Source organism: Microtus oregoni, unplaced genomic scaffold (genome assembly GCF_018167655.1).
Source record: "Microtus oregoni isolate MIOR12 unplaced genomic scaffold, Mior012 000018F_ref0000195, whole genome shotgun sequence".
Taxonomy (NCBI): domain Eukaryota; kingdom Metazoa; phylum Chordata; class Mammalia; order Rodentia; family Cricetidae; genus Microtus; species Microtus oregoni.
This window is the reverse complement of record NW_024543077.1, coordinates 2,851,172-2,877,494: the sequence shown is the minus strand read 5'-3', so window position 1 is coordinate 2,877,494 and position 26,323 is coordinate 2,851,172. Positions and strand designations below refer to the sequence as shown.

General features: G+C 51.3%; 1 protein-coding gene across 4 annotated transcripts in view; it reads right to left on the bottom strand.

Moving 5' to 3' along the window:
- Positions 1-26,323, bottom strand: part of LOC121458738 (beta-arrestin-1-like) — a 69,316-nt gene that overhangs the window by 11,166 nt on the left and 31,827 nt on the right. For 2 of the 4 annotated variants that reach the window (XM_041668046.1, XM_041668048.1), the window contains exons 1-10: positions 14,486-14,723; positions 11,822-11,852; positions 10,046-10,106; positions 7,142-7,186; positions 6,290-6,486; positions 5,535-5,594; positions 4,680-4,747; positions 3,030-3,165; positions 1,588-1,672; positions 1,141-1,213 (exon numbers count right to left, since the gene is read on the bottom strand). In XM_041668046.1, the coding sequence (XP_041523980.1) occupies positions 1,141-1,213; positions 1,588-1,672; positions 3,030-3,165; positions 4,680-4,747; positions 5,535-5,594; positions 6,290-6,486; positions 7,142-7,186; positions 10,046-10,106; positions 11,822-11,852; positions 14,486-14,541 (812 nt within the window). In that variant the 5' untranslated portion in view covers positions 14,542-14,723. Of the gene's footprint in view, positions 1-1,140; positions 1,214-1,587; positions 1,673-3,029; positions 3,166-4,679; positions 4,748-5,534; positions 5,595-6,289; positions 6,487-7,141; positions 7,187-10,045; positions 10,107-11,821; positions 11,853-14,485; positions 14,724-26,323 lie in introns of those variants that run through there. The other 2 variants (XM_041668045.1, XM_041668047.1) reach the window with 2 other exon arrangements.

Here is a 26,323-nt window from a genome sequence, read left to right as displayed (position 1 = left end):
CTTCCATTAAGTGTATGAGTACTAACGTTCATGCAATGCCCTCAGAAACCAGAAGAGGGTGTCACAGCTCCTGGACTGTGATAAGCGGATGTGAGCTGCCTGCTGTGGATGCTGGAAAATGAACCCCTAGTCCTTCGGAAGAACAGCAAGTGCTCTTAGCTAGTGAGTCATTTCATTTACTTTGTATCAGAGCATACAAACCATGAGCAAAGCTACTGAATGTCTGGAAGTCCCCACCAAGGTTCTGCCATTAAAATTTTACTTGCTGTAATGCCTATCTGCAAGCAAGTACTTCAGTTGTTTATTTTTGCCTGCTGCTGTTCCGGCTCCCCTCCCCTCCGTCTCCCACGAGACAGATACATGAAACTGACATTGGGGTAGCCCTGGAGTAAGCCCCAGATTTGCCTCTCTGGGTGGAGCCAGCCACGTCTCAACCCCAACCCCAACCTTACAAAAAAGCATGCTGACTGCAAGTCAGGTGTCTACCCTTTCTCCAGGCTGCAGAAGCAAGCATGCCACAGAATGTGACATTCCGCTTGGGACTGAGTGCTATTGGGGCTCTGGGTCATTTCACTGTACCCCCAACACTCATCAGAAATCTATGCCTTGTGGCTTTGGGCTTTGTTCCTAATCAATAATGGATATAAGAATATCTGATAATGCAGGAACATTTGTCTTAATGATAACATATCCATCTAAAGGATACTAGAAACAATGTCAGAGTGGCAGGTGTGGTTGCTCACGCCTATACCATCAGTACTGGGAGAGCTGAAGTAGAAAGATTGCCATGCACTCCAGGCAAGCCTGGGCTACATAGTGTGTTTCAGGCTAGCCTGGTCTCAGAGTAAGAACTGGCCTCAAAAACTAAAACAGGGGCCAGTGAGGTCACTCAGTGTGTAAAAGCACATGTCACCTGAGCTCTAACCTAGGACATACATGACAGGAGAGAGATGACTCTCACAAGTTGTCCTCTGACTCCCCATGTGTGCCACAACAACAAGACCCTTCCACACCCTCTACTGTGAGTGTCAAGAAGGTGGAGGCCCCATCCTCTGCAGATTGGGAAGAGATGTCTGGGCCTTGGTGTCCCATTCTCCCATCTAGTCTCACCCCTCCGGAGCTGGCCTCAAACACACTTACTCAGCCTCCTCCATTGCCACGGGGCATTTGTACTGAGCTGTGTTGAAGAGACAGATGTCTGCATACTGACGTACTGGAGAGAGAAGGGTGGGATTGAATCAGGCACATGAGTCAGGGAGCAGCTCCCTAGGGTAGGAGTGCTTAGATTAAGACAACGGCCAGGGTTTACCAAAGGCCAACACCCCAGCCTCCACCCAAAGTGAAGCCCCCACCAAAGCCCAGTCCCTCCCATGGCCAAGTCTCTCCTCCTAGGACAGCTTGGCCAGGGCCCAGAAAGCCTATGAAAAGAAGTAGCCAAAGCAATAACCCCATTGCCTGGAACACCAGCTTTGAACCACCGCTGGCTGAGAGCAGACCCGTTCCCAAAGCTACTGACGGTGCTTCACAGACTTTTAACAAAGGGCACACCTACAGCTATTCCCACCCTTGGGAGACTCCCCCAGCTACCCGAGATTTTGATCTTCTTCACAGTCTTGTTGGTGTTGTTGGTGACGTGGACATTGACGCTGATGGGTTCTCCGTGGTAATAGATCTATGAGATAAAAGACAGGCAGGCATGGGTAGGGACAACACCTGGTTATTCCAACCTCTGCTCCCACTGGAATAAAAGTGTCACACAAACTACCAAGCATGTTGACTTTCAGGACCATTGTGGAGGCTTTCAAAGATGTCTGTATGAGAGGATGACATTTCAGGACTGGGGGATGGCTTGGTCAGTAGAGAACTTGGATTGCACACACACGGACCTGAATTCCACCTCCAGATACTTGGATTGCACACAGACCTGAATTCCACCTCCAGATACTTGGATTGCACACAGAGAGACCTGAATTCTACCTCCAGATACTTGGATTGCACACACACGGACCTGAATTCCACCTCCAGATACTTGGATTGCACACACACGGACCTGAATTCCACCTCCAGACCCATGTAAAATGCTGGATGTAGTGGCCCCTGCTTATAATCCCAGCACTAGGGAGGCAGAGACAAGAGGATCCCTGAGGCTCAATGGCCAGCCAGTCTAATCCAGTTGGTGAGCTCCAGGCCAATGACAGACTCTGTCTCAAAAGGAAATAGACTGTGTTCCTGAGAATGATACCCCCAAGGTTGTCATCCAGCTACACACATGTGCATAAATGCACACACACACGTGCATCCATGCACACCCACATATACACACACCACAAAGAAAAGGAAGCTGGCATCCCCGGCTTCAGTTCTGTTCCAACCATTTGCTAAGACAACAATAATTGTAACGATGGTGATGATGACCATGCAATCTTGGACAGGCTAAATAAGTCTCGATTTCTCCTTTATTCAATATGAGGGGTTGGACAGAGCAATGTCTCAAGTCCCTGTGGGTTCTAATGGTCTGGGTTTGCAGACACAGAAAGCTCTGGAAGATTCAGCGGAAGGGAAGAAGGGCTAACCAACTCGCTGAAGGAGCTGCTCTGGATTCTCAGATAAGGGCCTCTGCCACACCTTGTCCAGGCCCTTGCCTTTAGCTCCCCCAAGAAGGAGGGTCACACCCACACCTCCATCAGCTGGTTCAGAGTCCCCTGACTTCTTAAGAGTTTGCTACCTTCTAGCTAGCTCATGGATGAGAGGGTAATAGCAAGGAATCCTTGGGTCCTGCTCCCATCATCACCCCAGCTGATAGGGCTGGGCTTCTCCACCCCGCCTGAAGCAGGCAGTTATCAGGATGTGAGGAGGAATGGCCAGGACCCTTCCAGAAGGTACATCATTCCTGTCTGGTAGGTGCACATGCCTAACTCAGTCAGTCCTTCGGACCCCCACAGGATTCCCCAAATCCTCTTCAGGAAGGTCAGAAGGTAGTGGAATATGAGGGACATCTGAGTTGGAGACAACGGGTTTGAGCCTCTTACCTCCTTATCCAGAGATGCCTCAAGGTGCAGGGGCTTATCTGACATAAGGAACTGCCTGGTGGTCTCAGCCGTGGGCTGAGGGCCAGGCCTCTCTGGGGCGTACTGAACCTTCCGGATGACTAGCCGCACTGAATTCCTAAGGGAGGTAAGTGGGGAGGAAGACAGACAGAGTCACCGGTCTCTAGGTTTTGTCTCTGTACCTACATCTCTCTCGACAGGCTCCTGTGGCTACCCATTGCCTGCCAACCACAGAGGTTAGCCTGGAGGGCTTGTCACCATGTGACTCTGCTCAGCCTCCTCCATTCTGTCCCTGGGCCACCCCCACTTCATCTGGGTCCATGTCCTGGTACCCAGCAAAATCGTAAGACAAGGACTCTTTTGCTTCTTGCCCCCTTTGTCTCCTGATAGTGTACGCTGCTGAGGACGGGAACTTCTTGTCTGGTTTGTCCGCTACAATAGTCTCAACCCATGTGGCTGTACCGCCACATGGCAGCCTATGTTAAAGACTTGCTAAGTGGAAATACCAGGATGGACAGGCCCCCATGAGAGGTGGTGGATTTCATTACAGGATGTAGATTCAGCCAGGGACGTGCGGGACAGTGGAGAGGTGATTTGGTGAAACCCACAGGTAAGAAGGGTTCAGTGGAGGTCCCAGGGCTTAGGGTAGAAGCAAAAATGAACTGAACTGTTGAGGGGACAGGGAGTCAGTTGCACACACCCTCAGTGACACACGAGAAATACCAGCACCCCCATTTCTCCAACAAGCCACCTCCATTCCCTGGAGTCTGAGAGTCTTGGTGAACGACATGGCCTGAGGAAATTACCTCCCTGTGCCTCAGTTTCTTCATCTGTACAACAGAGACAACTCCACGTAACCCCTTAGGGCCAGAACCAACTCAGCATTTAAGAACTGACAGCTATCTTATCAGTGAGTCTTAGGGAGTAGTTTAAGATGTCCCATGGGGAGAGGGTGAGGGTAGCGACCCTCAAGGTTGCCTGCTGTTTGTTGTTCTGCTAAAGACCCCTCTCCTATTCCACAATGCTGTTAGGTCCTCTTCATCTGAGGTCTTAAGGGGAAAGTTGGGACAGAGAAGCAAGAGAGGAGTCTAATAAACCCCCATCCCATACAGGAGCTACCAAGTTGCAGCTTGAAATGAGTGTAATACAGTTAGTCACCACCAGATGGCAGACTCCTCCATACGAGGCTGGTGGACATCCCTCAGGGGCTGGTCTAGGGGCTGGACTTAGGATGCAGGGGTGTCAAAATTGTGGTTAAGGCCAGGAGACTGAAGGTCCTGAACCCCAGGGAAGTCAGCCCTGAGAGATCCGAGCCAGCTGCTTTCCTCTCTCTGCCGAAAAGGCGAAAAAATGTCCCTCCCTTGCGGGCAGACTGAGAACTAAAGTGGGCGGGGGTGGGGGAGAGTGAGGGGAGGCGTCTTTCTAACATCAAAACACTGCAGTCTGGAGGGAAATACAAAGGTAGGGATGCGAGCGAGGACAGGCTCAGGCCCCTCGGGCCACCTCCTCCAGGAAGCTCACTGAGACCTGACAGCCTTCCAGACTCTTCCCACAGGGCAATCCGCTCCTCATCACTCCTCTCTGGATCCCCCTCCTGTCCTTCCACCCTTCTCCCGCTGGCATCCTGCGTACCTTTTGTGGATCTTCTCCTCCAGGTTCTCGGCACAGAAGGCTTTGACTTCGTAGTCCACACCACAGGCCTGTGAAGGAGGCCGCGCTGACCCCGTGGCATTGAGAAGCCAAGGTCCCCAACCACTCTCCCCGCCCTTACAAGCCAGAGTGCTGGCTGAGAACATAAACTTCTGCCACTTGAGGGTCCTAGATATGGATCTGAAAACCTGGTCCAGTGTTGACCTTGTCCCAATGCTGCCCCCGACCCAGGACCTTCCCCTGTAGCTGCTCCTCCTGCGAGCCCACCAGCCAACACCAATCACATTTGGGACCCCGGCTTCAGTCTAGGCGGATGTCCTCCTCAAGACAGCCATCAGCAATGTGAAGACCCTGTGCCGGATGTCATGGTGTCTCCCTTGCTCTCTAACAATATGGGGGAGCATGGTCACTGTCTTTGCTCTGAAGGTGGGAGTGTGAGCTCTTAAAGTCTGGGGGCCTGAGGCACTGCTGGGGTCACTTTCTCCAAATATCAGACATCCCAGCTGTAGAACGGTAGCCATCCCGTCGCCAAATGAGGCAGCTAGGACCCACGTGAAGCCAGAGGGAGGTCCTCAGAATCTGTTGGCCCTGTGCAATCAACGCCAGAGCCAGCAAAAGTGACTCAAAGGACCTGGGACAAATCACCGGAGGTGGGGGCAAGGCCAGCCTGCATCTGCAGCCTTGTCTCAAGGGACTGACTGTCCAAGGGATATCAGACCCAGGCAGCTTCAACAGGAAGGGAGGTTCCAGATGTCTATGACTCCATGGGGAGAAAACCAGAACCCTGGAGACATGAGAGTCTGGAACCAGAGAGATAGTCTTCTTGGAGTGACCTACCTTTCCTGTGTCCTCAGGCCCTGGCTGCAACGTCACTGAGCATGGAAGGTTTGGAGGGATCTGTTCAGGAGACAAATAAAATGAGCTAAGCTTTCGCCTCTACCTTGTCTTTCCCTGCACACCTCACTCCTAAACACCCATTAGATCAAGTCCCTGGGACACATCATCTCTCCTCTGTCAGACCAGGTCTTCCGGAAACAAGATGTCTCTCTCCCATCAGACTAGGAGCCCCTGAAATAGACTCTTTCTCTCCCAGTCGAGCCATAACACATCATACTGTACACGGGGTCACGGGCAGACTGGGGGAGATAAGAATTTGCTTGTTCTTCACCTATAGTCCCGCGCCAGAATCACGGAGTCTGGGAAACATGAAGCTGTGAACTCCAGAAGCATGGAGTCTTGGAATGGTACGGAGATGTGGCAAAGGGATCAGCTGCGCGTGTGGGCAGCCTGTCTTAGAGGAGATACACGGTGACTCAGGGCCAGGCGGAATTCCTTCCTTCGCTGCAACCACCCCTGGGTCGCCCTTTCTCTAGTAACTTGAATACAGGAAGGCCAGTAGAGCAGCCTAGAGGTGTGGGCGTGTGTGACGTGTCCACGGTGGCCAGAGATAAGACACGTCACAGGTAATATAAGTGATGGTACCCAGGTCCCAGTCAGGAGAGACAAAGCAGCTGCCCTCCTGGCTTCCCCATGGGCTTGCCCTGAGCGCACCCCAGAGGAGACGCCTGCTTTACTTGCTTCTGGGAGCTGACCTCAAAGGTGAAGGGGTAGGCATGCTCGCCCAGTTTTTTGATGAGCCGCTCCTGCAGCCGTGTCAGTGGCTTCTTGTTCTCGGGGGCTGGTGGGAAGGACTGCACGTTGGCCACAAACAGGTCCTTGCGAAAAGTCAAACCCAAGACATCCAGGTCTTCCCGGCCATACCGGAAGGCGCAGGTCAGCGTCACGTAGACTGTGAAGAGCAGGGGCACTGAGGAGGGGCCTGGGAGGGCAGCACACAACCCCCCCAGAACTCCAGCTGCAGCCCTGGGGTTTGGCCTACTGGAGGCTACAAGCCTGTCCCAGGTTCAAGCGGAGAGGGTACACTGCTTTCTGGGCAGTTCTGCCCTGCCCAGGTCGTTCCAGCCCAGGAGTACAGAGGGGCAGAAGGATAGTCAGACAGCCTGGTGGCTGTGGTGGCTGCATTAGGCTGGCAGACTTAGGAGAGGGGCAGGGAGACATACCCCTGAAAGGGACGCATACAGAAGACTATGTCTAAAAGGCATGGGCTCTCAGCAGAGCCCAACCCTAACCACCCTAACCTTATACTCAGAACTTTTTACCTTTATCTTCTATTAAACGAGAGTCTCTCTCCTGCTCTTCTGCCCTCTCCCCTGTGCCAAGCCTTGCTGCCTCATTGATGGGACAAGGCTAGGGGCATAAGTTCTCCCATGGTGGGCACGAGGCAGGGCTGCTCTGTGCCAGAGACCAGAGTTCTTACTACAGTATGCACTGGTGCATGTAAGCACGGAACCAATCGGATGGACAGGGAGAAGCCATGGAGGTCACCAGAGAGCAGAGGATGAAGAGCCCCCTGGCATGCTGTGAGGAAGAGGAACACAGCTTACCTCGCCTTTCCTTGAGATATTCAGGATCCACCAGGACCACGCCATCTGGGGGAGACAATGAACAGAGTCCCCCAACTTGACCTTCTCAACCCGAGCCCCAAACATCCACTCACACCAAACCCCAAAGGTAATAAATAGAGCACATGGACCACTGGGGTGCCCCTCTGCAGGGTGCACACCCATGATCAGAGCCACTGATACCCCTACGGGAAAACACAGCTGTGGTCATGCACTGTAGAACAATGTTTCAAGCTGGGTGATGGTGGCGCACGCCTTTAATCCCAGCACTCGGGAGGCAGAGGCAGGCGGATCTCTGTGAGTTCAAGACCAGCCTGGTCTACAGAGCTAGTTCCAGGACAGGCTCCAAAGCCACAGAGAAACCCTGTCTCGAAAAAAAAAAAAAGAACAATGTTTCAAAGGACAGCGTGTATGAGGTGTCTGCTGCCTAGGGACATCATGGTGATTTTGGTTTGTGTAAGCACACTCTGTCCTCCACACAGTGACGAAACCACATAAGGACAGTTCTCAGAATTGCCATCATTAAATGACTAATCTCGCCAAGAGCCTAACTATGGTAAATGGCCTTGAGTCATGTTAGGTCGGCTTAGTAATAAACAGAGTCTGCATCAGGCTTAGGAACTGTGAGGTTTTCAGAGCTTCCTGGATATTGGGACGGGGGGGGGGGGGTTGTCTATGAATCTGGGGCCCTGATCAGCAGCTTTCAACGCTCATGTGAGGACAGATGGGTAGTCTGTGTCACTGTGCTCATGGGTAGGTTCTGTCACATATGGAAGTATTTGGACAGCTCCTGGCATGAGTGAGCATGACTGTCATGGTTTGGCTCTTAAGTGTCCTCCAAAGGCTGGTGACTTAAAGGCTGGTCTCCAAAGCAACAGCGTCCTGCCTTTGGGAAGTGACCGGATCATGGGGGATCTAACCCATAGGTGAATTCATAGCTCAGTGGAACCTTTAGGAGACGGGGCCTGGTTAGAGGAAGCATGTCAAGCAATGTGCCGTGAAGGGTGTACTTGGCTCTCGGTCCCTTCTTCCTTCTCCGCTTCCTGCTCATTGTGAGGAAAGCAGCTTCATTCTTCCACAGAACCCCTGCCATGACATTCTGCCTCACTCCAGTTCCACAACATTGAGTGACTGTGGTCTGAAACCTCTAAAGCCATCACCCAAATAAGTGAACATCCTGTCACCGTGATAAAAGTGACTCACACAGTGGAGAGGATGGGAAGTACCTTGACACCGCTCACAAGGTCTGTCCTTGGGAGCAGAGCATCTACCAGGACACAGAGGACGTTTCTTAGCTGAGCATCCCAGGAAGCTAGGAGCACTGTTCCAAAGAGCATCACTGTCTGGCATCCCCAGATACACACACACATACACAGACATATACATACACACACATATACACACATACACACACAAACACACACAGAGACATACACATATACACACCACACACAAACACATACACAAACACACACACACACATACATATAAACACATGCACACACATGCTTTAACATATTACCACACTATCCTCTTCCATGCTATCCCTATAACTGACCACTCAGAGTAGTTGAAGAAACAGTGAATATCTTGGTCCAAGGTTATCAAGACATCTAAACAGGGACATCCTCAATCCATCTTCAGGGTCACACCCTGCCATGAATACTCTTCCATCCGTGATGGGCATCACCTCTGTGCCATGTCTATGACTGTAATCATGGGACTCAACTGAGAATAAATTTAACATCCCAGGGAAGGATCATCAGAAGACCTACACACTGTCCCGGAAAGGCAAGGTGGGTGTCCTGTCTTAGATCATAAAGGAAGGGGCCTGGAAGGAAGCCAGAATCTGAAGCTTACAGCCCTGCCAACACCCCAGGGGCTCAGGCCTCCAAGACCCTTGCTTACAGTCACAAGGGTCTTCTCCGATGAGCTGAAACCTTCTGACTTGGGAACCACAGTCCCTCTTAGCTCAGGACAGTGCACAAGAACATAGTGACTTCTCTGGGACACCTTCCCAAGTCACACACCCCAGTTTCTTCACTTCACCTGACCCTGGCCTAGGTTTCTATCACTCTGACTCGTTCATGGCCATCTTTAAAATGATGATAATGATGATGATAATGAGAAGAAGAGAAGAAGAGGAGGAGGAGGAGAAGGAGAACCTCTCTGGCCTCAGTGCTTCCATTTGTAAACCAGGGTGATTCATACAATATGAAGAGAGGCCTGAGGCCAATGTTTTTCTATAGAAGCAGCTGTTCTGAGCTTGGGCAATTCACATCCACAGGGTCATTTAGCATTGTCCTAACTGTAGTGGTGATGGTAAGGGTAGATTTGGTACCTAACAGGTAGGGATGAAGGCAAATACCCTGCAGTGTACCAACCAGGCAGATGCCACCAACAAAGAATAATACAAACCAAGACGGCAACAGTTCCAAGGGTGAGAAACCCAAACTCAGCCAAGACCTTGGGAGCAGATCTCAGCTGTGCTTCAGCCTCTCCGGCAGAGCCCCATATAGGTGAGGACAGCCCCTGTTTCCAAAGTCCTAAGAAGATTTTCCCCAGGAGAGAGCCAGGGGCTGGAATTCAAACCCTCGCCTCACTAGCTCTGTGACCCGGAATGAGTCGCTGAGCCCCTTCTGTACCTCACTCCGTCTGGAAAGTAGGAGATGTCGCTGCTGCACAACAAGCCTTATATGAGCTGCGGTTGCTGCTGTTCATCAGGGCCCCCATCCAGCCTTGGAGCCATCAAAGACGACTCTCTCTTAAATAGGGAGGAGCTCCCCAGAAGTTCGCTTCCTAGATCAGGAAGCCATGCCCATGCATTCTGGGTACCAGACCCTTCTGGAAGTGGGGTTCTTCCCCAGCCCTCTGCCCGGCACTCACCCACAGGGTCCACGAGGTCAATGTGGTCCACAAAGTCCCGCTTCCCCAGGTAGACAGTGAGCTGGGGAGGAGAGGCACAAGAATGTTAGTGGCTGTGGGCCAGCATGACACAGACAATGACAGCTACATACATTCCTAAGCCTCACTGGAACCACAGCAAGATGTGGTCCCTTGCCCCAAACCAAATATTAACGATAGTAGATCTTGGAAATGTATTTAAACACCTATGAAAGGTTTGTTATTCTTCTCATTTTATTGACAAGCATACGGAGGCCTAGGGAGGTCTTTAAGTGAAACCCCACTGAGGGTTGGAGGAAAAGCAGATCAAAACAAAAAAGCAGGGCATCTTGGGTACGGTTGGGGGCAGGCAGGCAAGCCATGCGCTCAGTGCTGATACTGACGCTGGCTCTGGGCTTCTTCATCTCTCCCTACCCTGAACTAGGCAGGGATCTACTTACACGAGGGCATCTCTTCTTCTGGGGCACCGAGGAATCAGGGAGCGAGCTCCCTGCCCAACCCCCAGTCAGCAAGGAAGAGTCCAAGCCAGACAGGGCTCCAGACTCAACACTGAACTGGGAGCACCATCCTAGATGCCCCTGACTCCTCAACCTTCCCGCAGTCCTGACCGTTCTATCCCAAAGGTTCCTCAAGGGAGACCACATCAGTCCCTTTGACACTTGACAGCCTCCAGCTGTTAGCATCTCCTTAGCCACACCTAAAATACAAATCTGAGCAAGCAGCTGTTTCAGACAGCTGGGCCTTTCTGAAAGCCTTTTAACCAGTTTCCTGTGCCTGGAGGGTAAGGATGACAGATGGATTTCATTCTCGGTACCAAATCTAGTTGACTGGTCTGGGATGCCTGGGGCCCTGGATTGCCAAGGAATCCAAGATAGAACGCAGCCTGGCTGAGCAGGAAAGGTTAAAAGATGATTATTGATGTCTGCTAGGAACTTCAAATGGAGATACAGATGTGCACAAGGTAACCCAGGTGCGTGAGCCGCTAAGCCTGGCTACAGGACACCTGTCATGTGCCCTGTGTCATCCTCAGCTCTGTTCCTTCTGTTCACTTGGAGACTCACTGGCCTGGGACGTCCCACTCTTCCTTGGATTTTATACTCCACCCTAGAGTCCTCCCTTCTCCCCTAGCGTTGCCTAGAATCCTGTCACCTCCAGAGGAAGCCATGGCTGACACACACACCCCAGGCAAGGTCTTCCGGTCTCTGGGCATCCCAGCATCCTACTTGGCATTCTGTGTGAGATGACCGATTCCTGCACTGTGAGCACCATGCCTCTTTTATCTCAGCACTCTGCCGACCCCCGACAGACCCAGCCCAGACTTGGCATAGAGGTCAGTACTGCCTGTTTGCTGAGCAGGGAGCAAAACAGGATACATCCTGCAGCCTCTGCAAGCAAGCAAGCGAGAAACCCGGGCCCTGGGAGGCCCTAGAGACATGGTGACCTCTCACACCAAGGGACTCGATGGCGTCACTATGGCCAGCTATCTCAGTCTCTCATACTCACTCTGATGTCTCTTCAGGAGAGGCCTGTCCATCTCTCCCCATCTGGGGGCTCCCTGAAGCCCACACAGAAAGATTCTAGGGAGCTCCACACACACACACCCCATTTGAACTGAGGGCTCCTGAGAACAGAGCTGGGTCAGCCCTAGACAGTGAGTGGAGCCTGTCTCTCCCTAGAGACACTGCTTCCTTTCCTGGTCCACAGAGAGACTCCCCGAGTGTGGGGACAGTGAGGAGCCGGCACACACCACAGACTCACCTTGCCATTGGGACTTGCCTTCTTGAACACTCTGTGGAGAGAAAGAAAGGCGAAGCCAAGGTTAGTGGACTCTGCCCAGCCAATCTCTTGCAGGCGGCCCTGAGGCAGGGTCATAGATAAAGAGGCCTTGAGTGTCCCACAGGCACCCGCAAAGCTTCAGTGGGGGACAGCGTCCTTCCTTCTGCCTCTCCTAGGGTGAGTGCCAGCAGCCTGCAGCCCGCCTTCAGTCCTCAGAGCGAGCCGAGGAAGACACAACTCTACCCAACCTGCACACAGGAAAACCTTCATGTTCCTGCAAGGTCCCAGTGATCTGGCCTCGCCTCTTCCCCTCCCTGTCTCACCTCCTGCTACTCTCCCTTAGCCTCCAGCTTCACTGCTCTCCAGCCCCTGTTCCTTGTCCACCAGGTGATGCCTGCACAAGGTCTTTGCTCGAAGTTTCCCTTACCCTATTCTCTTATCCTGGACACTCTTCCCAGATATCCACTTTCCCAACACCCCTGCCATCAACCCCTGACATCCAGTCCCCCGGTCCTTCTCTTGATCCGTTCTTCCTTTCTTGCCAGTGACCCCCTGACTGACCATACACTTTACTCTCGCCCTGCCTGTCTGCTAGCACGCCCACTCCGCAACAGTGGACACTCTCTCCTAGCTACAGGTGCATCCCAAGCACACAGGGACACACCTCACTATTGTCCAACGAATGTGTTAAATGATAGCAGGTGGCAAGAGCTCAATAAATACTTGTTGAACAGATAAATAAAAGAACGGGCATTGCTTCACTGAAGGACAGAGGCACAGGAATGCGGGGGTTGGGGGAGGGGATGCATATGCTCACACATCAGAGCACTGGGTGTGAGGTCAGGGGGTAATGTAGTCCCTAGATCTTGAAGAGTGCCACTTGCCTTCCATGGCAACCCTTTCCCCCTGCCAGAGCTGTGTCTGGGAGGCTGAGTCTCCCTCACCCACATACTGTCATGGAGCCCACAATTTATCAGCCATGATGGAGGCGAGGCAGAAAAAAAAGTGAGAGCTAGGGAGTTGGGGGTGAAGGGTATTGAAAAAAGGGAAGGAGGTGTGAAGAGAGGAGAGATTCAGGTATGAAAATAAAAGATAAAGAGGTGGGAGGAAAAGAGAACCACGGAAAGAAAGCTGGAAGCAGAGAGAGATCAGACAGACCCAGAAAAGTGAAATAGCTCCCCCAGGTTCAGCAGGGTGTACCCCAATCCTTCCCAGAAGCTGGTCTGCAGGCATCCAGGCTTGTGATTCTGTGGGGTCTCCACAGCCTTGGCCCTGCCTCACCCTCCCTTTTGGGGCTCAGGGAATATTGACAGGTCTGAGTATTGCTTACAAAGGAGAACTTGGCCCAACATCTCCCCAAGCGCTCCCCTAGGGGCCCTAGGAGCCTCTTCTCCTCATTAATATTTATCAGTGTTGGAAGTGTGAAGCCGCCACAACTGTCCTGGGTGTGATCATTGTTAAAGTAAGGGGGGGGGGGAAATGCAGACCACTCCATCCTAACCAGGAACTCCAAGCTAGGGGCTAGGAGCTCCATGTTTCTCCAGGAAACAGAACAGGTGAAAACCCTGTGCTTCCTCACTCGCCTACAGCCCTTGGTAGCCAGGACTCTGAGGGAAAAGAAAGATCACACCCCAACAGCATAAACAAGCAAGCGAAGGAAAGCTACTCTAGTGACTGCTGGAAAGGAAAAGGCCAGGAGGAACAACATTCAGCAGCAGAGGAGAGGGAAAGGGGAAGGGAAGGCTCCAGAGCAGCTAATCATTTCTCATAGTAAAATAGATATGCTAACTCCTGCTCCACAGATAATTAACTGGAGGCTTCAAGGGATGCATTAACTTACCCAGGAGCACAGCAAACAAGGGACTAGCTCAGGACCCAGACCCGTTTTGGACTGGGCCTCCAGGGACTGGTTGGTGCCTCAATCCAACCCACTGCTTCCTAAATCCATGTTTCAAAAAGGCAGGAAGAACAGACCAGAGGGGAGGAGGGAGAGGAATAAACGAAAGGTGACTGGGGTGAGGGGCAGCGTGGGGGTGATGAGGGGCAGGAAGCACAGGCATCAGTGGGGAATGTCCTGTCACCACCTTAGTCAGCACCCGGGGCCACCTCCTTCAGGAAGTCAGGACTCTTGCGGCTTCCTCAAACAACAAGACCAGCTGCCTCACTCTCGGCCGGTGTTTGTTATTCTCCACTCATGCCTCTAAGTACTTTTCCCAGGACAAAGCTGATCACGGACAACCCCATTTCAAAGATGCAGAAATTGAGGCTGGAAGCAGTCACCCATGAGGCTCAGCCAGTCCCTGGCGTCGTTGCAAGCACCTAAGCACCGCCGCTCAAAACTCCACCCACTTCTTACCCCTAACTATCGGAGGGGGGGGGGGTGGAGAGGCTCCATGGGCCCCACATGGGCAACACCACACAGACCTCTCTGCCTATGGCGGGCACCAATTGAACATAAACCCATGATCCCAGCCAGCCTTGAAGGTCTGAGCAGCTCCATCTGGTCCCACCCCCAGCCCTGCCTGTACTCCACAACCTGAACCTCCGTCACAGCAGCTGGGCTCCCCAAAGAGAAAGGCCAGCAGTGTCCTTCCTGGTGAAGGTTAGGGATACTCAAGAGAAAGAAGAGGAGGTCCAAAATCTCACGGGAAGGATGAGCAGGCAGGATGCGCTGGGGCCGGGGCTGGGAATGGGGACGCCATCGGAGCCTCAAGCTGTATCTCCCTGTCTCCACCGCTCCTTCTGGGGCTGCAGGTCCTCCTGGCTGCGAGGCTGTCTGTGCGGCTGCTCCATTGTCTCTGTGGACCAGCGCGCTCCGCTTACTCAGGGATTTTTCTGCTCCTCCATCCTTTGGGCTCGCATGTGACTCACACTCCAACCCTGTTTCCACCCTGCCTCTCACTCAGCTTCCCGCTGCTAACTGACTGAATGGCCCAATTCCAAATTCCCAGGAGAGGAATCTGATTGGTCAGCTTTGGCTAGGTATCCCACCCCCTGGCCCAATCACCTGTGCCCAGGATATAGCCTGTGGTCCATGAAGCCGGAGCAGAAGAGGTGCTGGAGATTAGCATTGTCCAAACCAGAGGTTGCAACTCATGGGTTGGTTAGGAACTATATTTAAAATATTAGAGGACAAAGGGGTGGCTCTGTGATAAATCTCCTGCCTCAAAAGCATGAGACCTGAGTTCGGATCCCCAGTGCCAACATAAAAGCTGATTATGGCAGTGTGCACCTGTAACCCCAGCACTGGGGAGGCAAAGATAGGCAGATCCTGAGGTGGGGGGGGGGGTCTCTGAGGTGGGGGGGGGGTCTCTGGCCACACGATCTGGCCTACATAAAGAGCTCTGGGTTCAGAGAAAGCTCCATGTTTAGTGAGAGACCCTGTTTCAAAAACTAAGACTGATAGAAGACACCTGTGGCTGACGTCTGGCCTCCACATTCACACATGTGCACAAGCACATACATTAAACACACAGGGAGATCTTTTTTTGAAGCATGGTCTTACTATGTAATCCTGGTTGGCCTGGAACTAACAAAACAGACAGGCAGGTCTTCGAACTCACAGTGATCCTACTGCCTCTGCCTCCCGTGTGCTGGGTTTAGAGGCGTGCGCTCCTATGCCTGACTATATTTTGGGGTTGATTGTGTTCAAGACAAGGTCTCATAACGTAGCTCTAGCTGTCCTGAAACTTACTATGTAGACCAGGCTAGCCTCAAACTCAGAGATCCTCCTGCCTCCGTCTCCTGAGTGCCACTACACCCATCTTCAGTGTTTGTTTTTTAATGAAATGGAATGGACTAGAATATAGAAACAAGTGCCGCAGGCAACAAAGATGTAATAGATACTCCCATGGCACCAGGATTCTGGTTCGCTGAGGCTGGATGTGTGGGATGCCAAGCATCTCCCTTTACCCTGTGGGAGTACAAATGCTACATGCCACTTCCAGCCAAATGCACAGAAGGGGCTGTCCATGGTCCCCAAATCCTTCATACTCATTTTCTGCGACTGCTATTACAAATTCAATGGCTTCAAATAACTATTTATCTATAGTTCTGTGCTTCAGAAGTTCAAAGTGGGCATCCCTGGGTTAAAATCAAGATGTCAGCAGCCAGCAGTCCTTGGTTCCTTCTAGAGGTTCTAGGGGCAGATCTGTTTCCCACTTTCTCTGGCTTCTAGAAGTTTCCTCCACCCTCCACCTTCAAAGCCAGAGAACTCACTATACTATATCGCTCAGATCTGCCCTCACTTTCCTTTTAAGGACCTTTGAGATGACACGGGGCCCATGGGTAATCCAGAGAGATCTCTCTATTTTAAGGCCATCCGATCAGCAGCCTGAAGCCCATCTGTAACCATCATCACCCATGGCCCCACTGCACAGCATTCAGAGGCTCCAAGGAATTGGTAGGGTCCCAACATCTTGGGGTAAAGCATTGCTTTGTCTGCCACGCTATCTTTTCTTCTACTGCCAAATTTAGCAACGTTCTGGATTTTCTGCTACATGCTAAAATAGACAGGGGGCTTGGGTCTTGTCAGATACATGATTCTAAAATTTGAAATCCTGAGTTGGGCGGTGGTGGCCCACACCTTTAATCTCATCACTCAAAGGCAGAGGCAGATGGATCTCTGTGACTTGGAGGCCAACCTGGTCTACAGGGCGAGCTCCAGGACAGACTCCAAAGCTACACTGAGAAATCCTGCCAAAAAAAAAAAAAAAAAAAAGAAAGAAAGAAAGACGAAAACGAAATAAAATTTAAAATTCTGAGGCATTTGCTACTGCCGCAGACCAGCTGGAACCTAAGACGGGGAATGCCTATCATAAAGCGATCCTAAAATTCACAGGGGAATTCAAGGGAGCAGGATTGCCAAAACAATCTTGAAAAGAATAGGACAAATCTGGAAGCCTTAGACTCCTGATTTCAAAACTGGCTGCAAAGCTGCAGTGATTAAGGGGGCTAAAGGGCTGGCTCAGTGGCTCAGAGCACATAGTGCTCTTCCAGAGGACCTGAGCTGAACCCCGGCACCCACATCATGTGGCTCCCAGCCACCTGTAACTCCAGTCCTGGGGCTGCCTGACTCCTCTGGCCTCATCAAGCACCTGCACACACATACACAGAAAAACACATAATTAAAAACAATAAGTTATTTTAGCGATGGAGTGATTAAGGTTGTATGGTATTGAAGACATACAGACCAATAAAAGATAATTAACAGTACAGAAATAAACCCATATATTTGCGGCAATTTATATTTATTTATATTCAAATTATGGCATTTTTATGATTTTTGGCAAGAGAGCTAAAGCAAGGTGGTGAGGAGAAAGAACAGCCTTTCTTCTTTCTTTCTTTCTTTCTCTCTCTCTCTCTCTCTCTTTCTTTCTGTCTTCCTTCCTTCCTTCTGTCCTTCCTTCCTTTCTTCCTCTCTATGTACCTCTGACTGATCTCAAACTCCAGGTCCTCGTACCTCAACCTTATAGGTGTGAAGCACCACACCTGCTAAAATAGTCTTTCCAGCAAACACCTGAAGGATTAGAGGTCTACATGCAAGGAAATGAGATGAGGCCCCTGCCTCACACCTCACACAAAACTGGCTCAAAATGGACCAAAACCCAAACGTAAAAACTACTGCCATGAAACTATTAAAGAAACTATTAACTATGTAAATCTTCACGTCCTTGAATTTGGCAATAACTTTGCTTTGTTTTGTTTTTTGAGACAGTATTTCGTCATGTAGTCTGAGCTGTTATGGAACTCACTACCAGGTTGGCCTTGAACTCAGAGATCCACCTGACTCTGCCTCCTGAGTGCTGGGATTAAAAGGTGTACCAAATTATCACCCAGAGGCAATAATTTCTTAAATCTGACACCAAAATCACGAGTAACTAAAGGTAGGAAAAATAAACCAAATATTTATGCTAAAGGAGTTACTATCAAGAAAGCCAAAGAGAACTGGAGATACGGCTCCATGGTTAGGATCAGTTGCTACTCTTGCAAAGGACCTGAGTTTGTTTCCCAGCACACACACACACACACATACCACACACACACACCACACACACACCACACATACACACACCACACACACCACACACACATACCACACACACCACACACACCACACACACACACATACCACACACACCACACACACACACACACCACACACACACATATACCACACACACACACATATCACACACGCACCACACACACCACACACACACACACACCACACACACACATATACCACACACACACACATATCACACACGCACCACACACACACCACACACACACACCACACACACACACCATACACACCACACACACACACCACACACACCACACACACACACACACCACACACACACACACACACCATACACACCACACACACACACACCACACACACCCACACCACACACACACACCATACACACCACACACACACACACACCATACACACCACACACACCACACACACCACACACACACACACCATACACACCACACACACATACCACACACACATACCACACACACACACCACACACACACCACACACACCACACACACACACACATACCACACACACCACACACACACACACCACACACACACACACCACACACACACCACACATACACACCACACACACCACACACACACCACACATACACACCACACACACACACCACACACACCACACACACCACACACACACACACACACACCACACATACACACACATACACCACACACACACCACACACACACCACACACACCACACACACACACCACACACACACAACACACACACCACACACACCACACACACACACACACACACCACACACACACCACACATACACACCGCACACACACACCACACACACACCACACACACACACACACACACCACACACACACACCACACACACACCACACACACACCACACACACCACACACACCACACACACCACACACACACACCACACACACACCACACACACACCACACATACACACCACACACACACCACACACACCACACACCACACACACACACATACACCACACACACACACACACCACACACACACACATACACCACACACACATACACACCACACACACACATACACCACACACCACACACACACCACACACACACACACACATACACCACACACACACCACACACACACACACACACACACACACAACACACACATGCAGCCCAATCAGCCAACAGTGATGTAGCCACTTTGAAAAACAGACACCTCTCCAGAAAGCTAAACTGAGTTCAGGTGTGACCCATCGGGTCCACTCCTAGGTATAGACCCCTGGATGTCCACAGTAGCGTCCTTTAACACAGCCACAGAGAAGGAGAAATGCCTGATCGGTGAGAAAGCGAATGTATTTTTTAAATGTGGCAGACAGATACAATAGAATATTATTCAGTCGCTGGGCGGTGGTGGCGCATGCCTTTAATCCCAGCACTCGGGAGGCAGAGGCAGGCGGATCTCTGTGAGTTCGAGACCAGCCTGGTCTACAAGAGCTAGTTCCAGGACAGGCTCCAAAACCACAGAGAAACCCTGTCTCGAAAAAGCAAAAGCAAAAAAAAAAAAAAGAATATTATTCAGTCACAAAATGGGATGAAATACTGACCCAGGCCCTAACATAGAGAAACCCTGAAAGCAGTGTGTGTGGTGGGGAAGAAGGCCAGGGGTCAGTTTCCAGACACAAAGATGAAGGTGGCTGAGGTCCCTGGGTGTTTGAAAGATTCAGAGTATCTGGACACAGCTGGAGAGTTTCCCCAGTGCCTCAGAAAACCCCAGAAGGGCAGGCTAAGCTAGAGAGGGATCTGTGGTTCCAAGAGAGCCGTGGGCCATCTCTATGTACAACTGAGTTTTAACACAGCAGGGCTTAGCTGTGAGGGGCCTTGAGTGCTGGGCTGAGACACTTGGGGCACTTCCCCCTGCATCTGTCCCTGCCCCCAGCCCCATCTCTGCTCCTACCCCTATGGCAATATTGGCTCAGTTAGGTGGGGTAGGGACTAAGCAAGGGGGCATTACTTCTCAGACGCAGCCGCCCTACATTCTGACCCACTTTCCCGGGTGTGAGAACAGCCATCAGGGCGCAGGGAGGTGTGAGGAGCAGGTGGCAGCGGCAGCACAGACTCTGAGGGCCTTACGATATTCTCCCTGGGAGGAGTTGTTTGTGCTGGGCTTGTCTGCTGTCTGCTGTGAGGGAATGGAATGCCTCACGTGCTTGGCCCACCTGCTTCTCAGGTCAGCCGGGGAGGGGAGACAGGAAATGTCACCTCATCTCACAGACCTCCCCACAGTTGGGGGCCTGAGAGGTCACAGCACAGCCCTGGTGGAGAAACCAAAGCCTGGGGGGCGGGGGGGGGGGGGGGGGGAGCAGCTCCTACACTGGAGCCAGAAGACTGGCTCAGACTTGTCACTGTGTCCCAACCAGCCTAGAACGGGCACCCTGGACTTCTGCCATCCTGGCTTCTGTCAGAGACTTCTCAAAACTTCACAAGGATGCCCTTGGGCCTGACACAGCCCTTGGGTATAGAGTGGTGTCTAGTAGGCCTGAGGGCTGGGGGCCATGGGTGGGATTCTGTCAGATTTACCTGTAACTTACCAGTCTTTACTCACATAATCTGACCATGATCTGGACTGTTGAAGAAATGGGGTAGGACAATCATGGGGTACATGGACTAGACTGTCCCCTGAACAAAGGACATCACAGCTCATCTTCTGGGGATCTATGCCCCTGGAGAAAGGCAAACCAAAAACTAATGCAAATTTCACCAAGCTGCCTGGCATCTGAACATAATGGCACCAAGAGACAGCCTGAGCCCGTCTTGCCTTCCCAAGAGTTAGGGAGAGACAGAAAGGAAAGGGGACAAAGAAAGGGTCCAAAAATTCAGGCACCTGACTCCAGTGTCCCATCGTCTCCGAGGTGCCCTCCCTTGTGTCAAGGGTACAGAGGACGATCCGCCCAGCCCCTGGGAATAACAGGGAGACCTAATCTATTATAGACTCCTTAACAGGAGTGGGCATTGCTGGCAGTATCCTTCCTATGCCATCATCTTACCCTGGCCACACACACACATCTCACCCTCAGGTGAGAAAGTAACCATCCCAGCAGGAGAGAAGACCGTTAAAGACAATACTGTGTTATCACATTAAGGAAACAACAGACCCCCTTCAGGGAACAGGTCCAAGTGCCCTATGCGCCTCCAGGGCACCTACAATGTAGATGGGATGCAAAGGCAGACATTCCACGAACAAATCAAACCCTCCTCACTCATAGGCACAGCGGGAGGGTGGGATGGAGTAGCACCATGCATCCGGCCATATCAGAACCTTTCTCTCTTCCCTAGGGTCCCCTCAGTACCCACACCAGCTATCAGGGACACCAGTGACATTGTCTTTCTTTTCTGGTTGCTGTGATAAACCACCCTGGCAAAACCACCTTAAGGACGAAGAGTCGATTCTGTCTCAGTTCACAGGCATCGGAGGTCGAGGCTGCAGGAGCCTGAGGCAGCTGCACACACAGCAAACAGTCAGGAAGCCGAGGGTAATGGATGCCTGTGCTCAGCTCACTCTCTGCTTTGTAGACAGTCCAGGGTAGTGTCATTCAGAGTGCACGGTTCTTAATAAACCTGATCAGCATGACCCCACTTAATCTCATGTTCCTACATATAGAGTTGGCCATTAAAATCAACAGTCACAGAAGAGAAAGAAGGCCGGGAATTGGCTCCTCCTCCCACGCTTGTTTTCCTCTGTGTATAGTCGGTGCTTGACAAATGCTCTGGATGAGTGGATAACTGAACCAGTAACAGAGTTTGAGGACCAGCAACATGGGACCTAGCCACGTAGTAAGTTAGGATTGATGGTCTACACATCAGGAAGTGTCTAGTAGACGCTCAGCTCAGAGGAGCCGGTACCAACAGGGGGCCACACACAAGACCGCTGGCCCCTGGTTTTCACAGTGAAAAATTCTTACTCCATTTTTTGAGATAAGGTCTCATACACCCCAGGCTAGTCTTTTTCTTTTTCTTTTTCTTTTCTTGCAGGGGTTTGAGAGAGGGTCTCACTATGTAACTCTGGCTGTCTTATATAACTCGTTATATAGACCAAGCTAGCCTTGAACTCACAGAGATCTGCCTCCCGAGTGCTAGGGTTAAAAGTGTGCACCACTAAACCCAGCTCTGGGCTAGTCTGGAAATCACTACATAGCTTAGGATGGCCTTGAACTCCTGTTCCTCCAGCCTCTGCCTCTGGGAAACCCAGGTGACACTCATTCATCCCCAAGTCTGTCAGTATATTAAATGCAAAGACAAATTCAGAAGCATCACCCTCTTTCTTTCTCACAGATCAGGAGATGTCACAGGGTCCAGCACAGAGGCTCTGTCCTCTCTGCCTGTGGAAGCCATGCTGTGGCCAGTCAGGGAGCTGAGAGCCCCCTGCTGCCAGGATCTCCATGCGGACAGAGGCCTACAGTCTAAGGGACAGCTCTGGTACTGAGGAACAGGTTGGTCATGGTGTCTGCAGTGAGCTGGAGCTGGCTTCTCCAGATGTCTGAGAGCTGCCCAGCACCACAGTTCTGGTAATTTCTGAGCTTATTGTCACACCCATCATGAGAGGTTCTAAGCTAGGGGTGACTTTTTAGCACAGAGGACATTTGGAACATGTGGTCATTTTTTGTTCCAGCTGCCTGCCCTGTGCACAGGGCAGACCCATACCCAGCAAAGGCTCTCACCGCAAGCCCATATAGGTCAAGAAGTTTCCGTCCACACTATGACTGAATAAATTACCCTAGAAACAAGGAAACCATACTCAGCCCCCTCACTTCCATATCCTCTTACTGGATTTCTCTTCTTTTCTTGAGGTTCGTGGGGCCTACTGTGTCCTATGGAGTAGCACCTCCTGTTCAGCCCTCTCAACACTACACTGAAGGGCAATCACACTGGCAGCACGAACTCCACAGTGGGAGAATTTGCTCTACAGAAAAGGTAAGAGGGGGCTGGAGAGATGGCTCAGTGGTTAAGAGCATTGCCTGCTCTTCCAAAGGTCCTGAGTTCAATTCCCAGCAACCACATGGTGGCTCACAACCATCTGTAAAGAGGTCTGGCACCCTCTTCTGGCCTTCAGGCATACAGACAGAATATTGTATACATAATAAATAAATAAATATTTAAAAAAAAAAAGAAAAGGTAAGGGCTGAAATCACCCACCACCACTTTCATTGTCTTCCCATGAGTCAGTGGTCCTTAGGGCAACACTTGCAGCCCCGAGTGAGGTGGAAGTCCCTCTGGGCCAGTTCCGGTACAGGTGTGTGTGGGAGGACCAGGTACGAGCAGCATGTAAGGACCAGATCACGGTCATGTGCACACACACACACACGCACGCGCACACACACACATGCATACACGCATGTGTGTGCATACACACGTACGCACACACACGCATGCACACATGTGCACACACACAGAGAAATCATGCAATCAGCAGACACTCTCACATTTCCACACAGGCACAGCACATGACACACTAACCTCACTGTGCACACATTACAGACTGCTACCACATACCCTCCCTGACACACACTACTCATACGGCACGTACACACACACACACACACACACACACACACGTACTTCTACAAGTAGTCTTCTACCCCACAAAGGAGTAACTGCAACCAGGAGAAAGCCAAGGAAAGGGAGTCTTCCTGATGCCCCACTCTCTTCTCATCCTTCATGGTCCACCCAGCCCCACTCCTCCAATGCCAGCCTCCTAATGTAAACAGCTCAACCTCCTCTCAGGAAGCATCAAGCTCAGATGTCCCCTTTCCACGTCCCTGAAGGCTCTGGCCAGGCAATTGGTCAGTGCCGCTTCACACCTAGTTCTGAATAACTCTGGTGCTGAATTTACCTCTGCCCTTCCTAGAATCCACAGCAATCGGCACCCTGCAGAATTCCATCACTTGGGGCACGTCGGCTGCCACAAACACAGCTAATCCCAAGTCTTTCTCTCCAGCCAGACACTGCTACTAATGCACAATTCCTCCCATATTGCTCTTTCCCTGTGTGCGCTGCCCAGCCCAGCCCTGCCCTGCCCAGCTGAGCCATCAGACAGAGGATGTGCTCGGTGCACCACTCAGGGATCCAGGAATAAGTGATACAAGCCCACAGGGAGAGGAAGACAGCTGTTTCCTGGCCAGGCAGATGAGAAGACGTCTTACCCCATTTTGCAGACGCAAGCCTCAAGACTCAGGGATACCACCACGCAAGACCAGGAAGGAGCAGAGCAGAGGCGGGACCCCTTAGTGAGACCCAGAACTGGGGGCTCTAGGCAGCAGCAGCCAAGCCAGCCCTGCAGACAGCTCTCCCCAGCCCCAAATGAGGGTCAGTTACAAAGAAAAGGAAAAGGCGTTCCTGATACGCGTCCTGTTTCCTCTCCTCCTCTGGGCTTCTCTGGCCATAGAGAGCGGATGTCTCTGGGTTGGCAGAACTTGGCCTGTGCACAGCCAGTCAGTGGTGAGGGTCTCTCTGAGCCTCTCTGTACCTCAGCAATACAGACTGCATGGAGATAAGTTTCTTGAGTGACCCTCAGTTTCCCTTCCTGGTGCAGGGAGCCTCTCTGTGTTAACCCTTTGCGAGGTGACTCACAGGCAACACCTGACTCCACCAGAAAGGTACCTCCCCCAGGAAGCCTTCCTGTTATTCTCGTTTGCTGCAGGAATCCTTCCTTCTACAGCTCCCCATCTTTGCTCTTATACCTGACTGTCCGGATCATTCCTTACTGGCTATCTGGAGGGGCGGAACTCTCTAGGAATCGGATGATGGAAGGGATCCCAAAGTCAGAGCCCACCTGTTGAGTGCAAGGACAAAATGTACCTGCCTGTCCTACAGAAGTCCTTCCTGCGGGTGGAGATCAGGCCCCAAGCAGCATCTCCCTGAGGGGCGTGGCTATGACTCTGTCAGACTAGGTGCTCCTAGAGGAAAAAGGTCATGGTTCCATTCTCGAACACGAGAACTACTGCACTTGTAGGGAATAGAGAGTTCCAGGGAACAGAAGCTAAGTTTCCCTGTCACACTAGACAGGACATGCCTTCTCCCCCCCCTCCTCCATCAGACCTACAGCCCCACAGCTATTCCAGAACAAACCAGTTCACACAAAGACATAGAGGTGGACTCTTCTAGAGAAGAATTTTAAGGATTCTTGCCCAGGGTCTTGTGCCAACTACAACCCACACCTCAACCAAACTGAAACTTTCATGTTACTCTAAGGCAGTCCAGTCAAGTGTCTAGGCAAAGGCTATCAACTGTCAGTCAGGACTATCAGCTTCTGGAAGGATGGTGGCAGTTGTGGGGAGATGTCCCCGAAAAGGGGATACCAATTGGACTGTGCACCCAGCTTTGGTCTTGATGCAGCTATATGTCAGGTCCCTGCAGTCAATAATGCTACCTCCCCATCTCCAAATGATGCTACACCCGTTCCTGGCTACAGAGACATCAGCACTGGGAAGAACAGACAGGAGGGCCCATTCTAGCTTCCTCTTTGAAGGCAACACTGGCCTTCCCTGGGTGACACCCCTGTCCCTGACCCAAGCAGCCAACATGTCTTCTCCCTACTCCCACCAGCTCCAGGAGCCCCTATTAGTCAGAATCAGACCACAGAGTCCCAGCAACACCTCTGACAAGTTCAGCCTCATGTGTTCCAAACCAGAGGTGGAAGCAAAGGTTAAGGACCCCGGGCAGAAGGTAAATCAGGGGGTTGAAGGGCAGGGTCTGAAATCAGACCCCAAGATCATGGCCCAATCTGCCCAGAGCCAGCAGGCTGAAAGTCAGCTGAACACATGCACGGGAGAGCGGCTGCACTCTGGTGATGATTGGAGATTTTTCTGACTCGGAAATCATTACAAGACAGATGCCGCCATGTTTACTACAGTCAGGCACTAGTCTAGATGCTTCATTAGCTCATTTAACACTCAACAAGCAGCTTGCACCTGTTATCCCCTTTCAACCCACACCACCTGATACATTCTTACTGTCTCTACTGGGAACTAACACATGGGTTAAAGAGTTCACCCAACTAACAGAGTATGGAATGAACGACCTAAGCAGTCAAGGCAGATTAAGAAGCCAAAAGGAATCTGGGCAGTGATGGCGCACACCTTTAGTCACAGCACTTGGGAGGCAGAGGCAAGAGGATCTCTAAGCTGGAGGCCAGCCTAGTCTATAGAGTGAGTTCCAGGATATCCATGGCTACACAGAGAAACCCTGTCTCAAAAAACAAAAAGTCAGGGCTGGAGAGATGGCTCAGAGGTTAAGAGCACTGCCTGCTCTTCCAAAGGTCCTGAGTTCAATCCCCAGCAACCACATGGTGGCTCACAACCATCTGTAATGAAGTCTGGTGCCCTCTTCTGGCCTGCAGGCATACACACAACAGAATATTGTATAC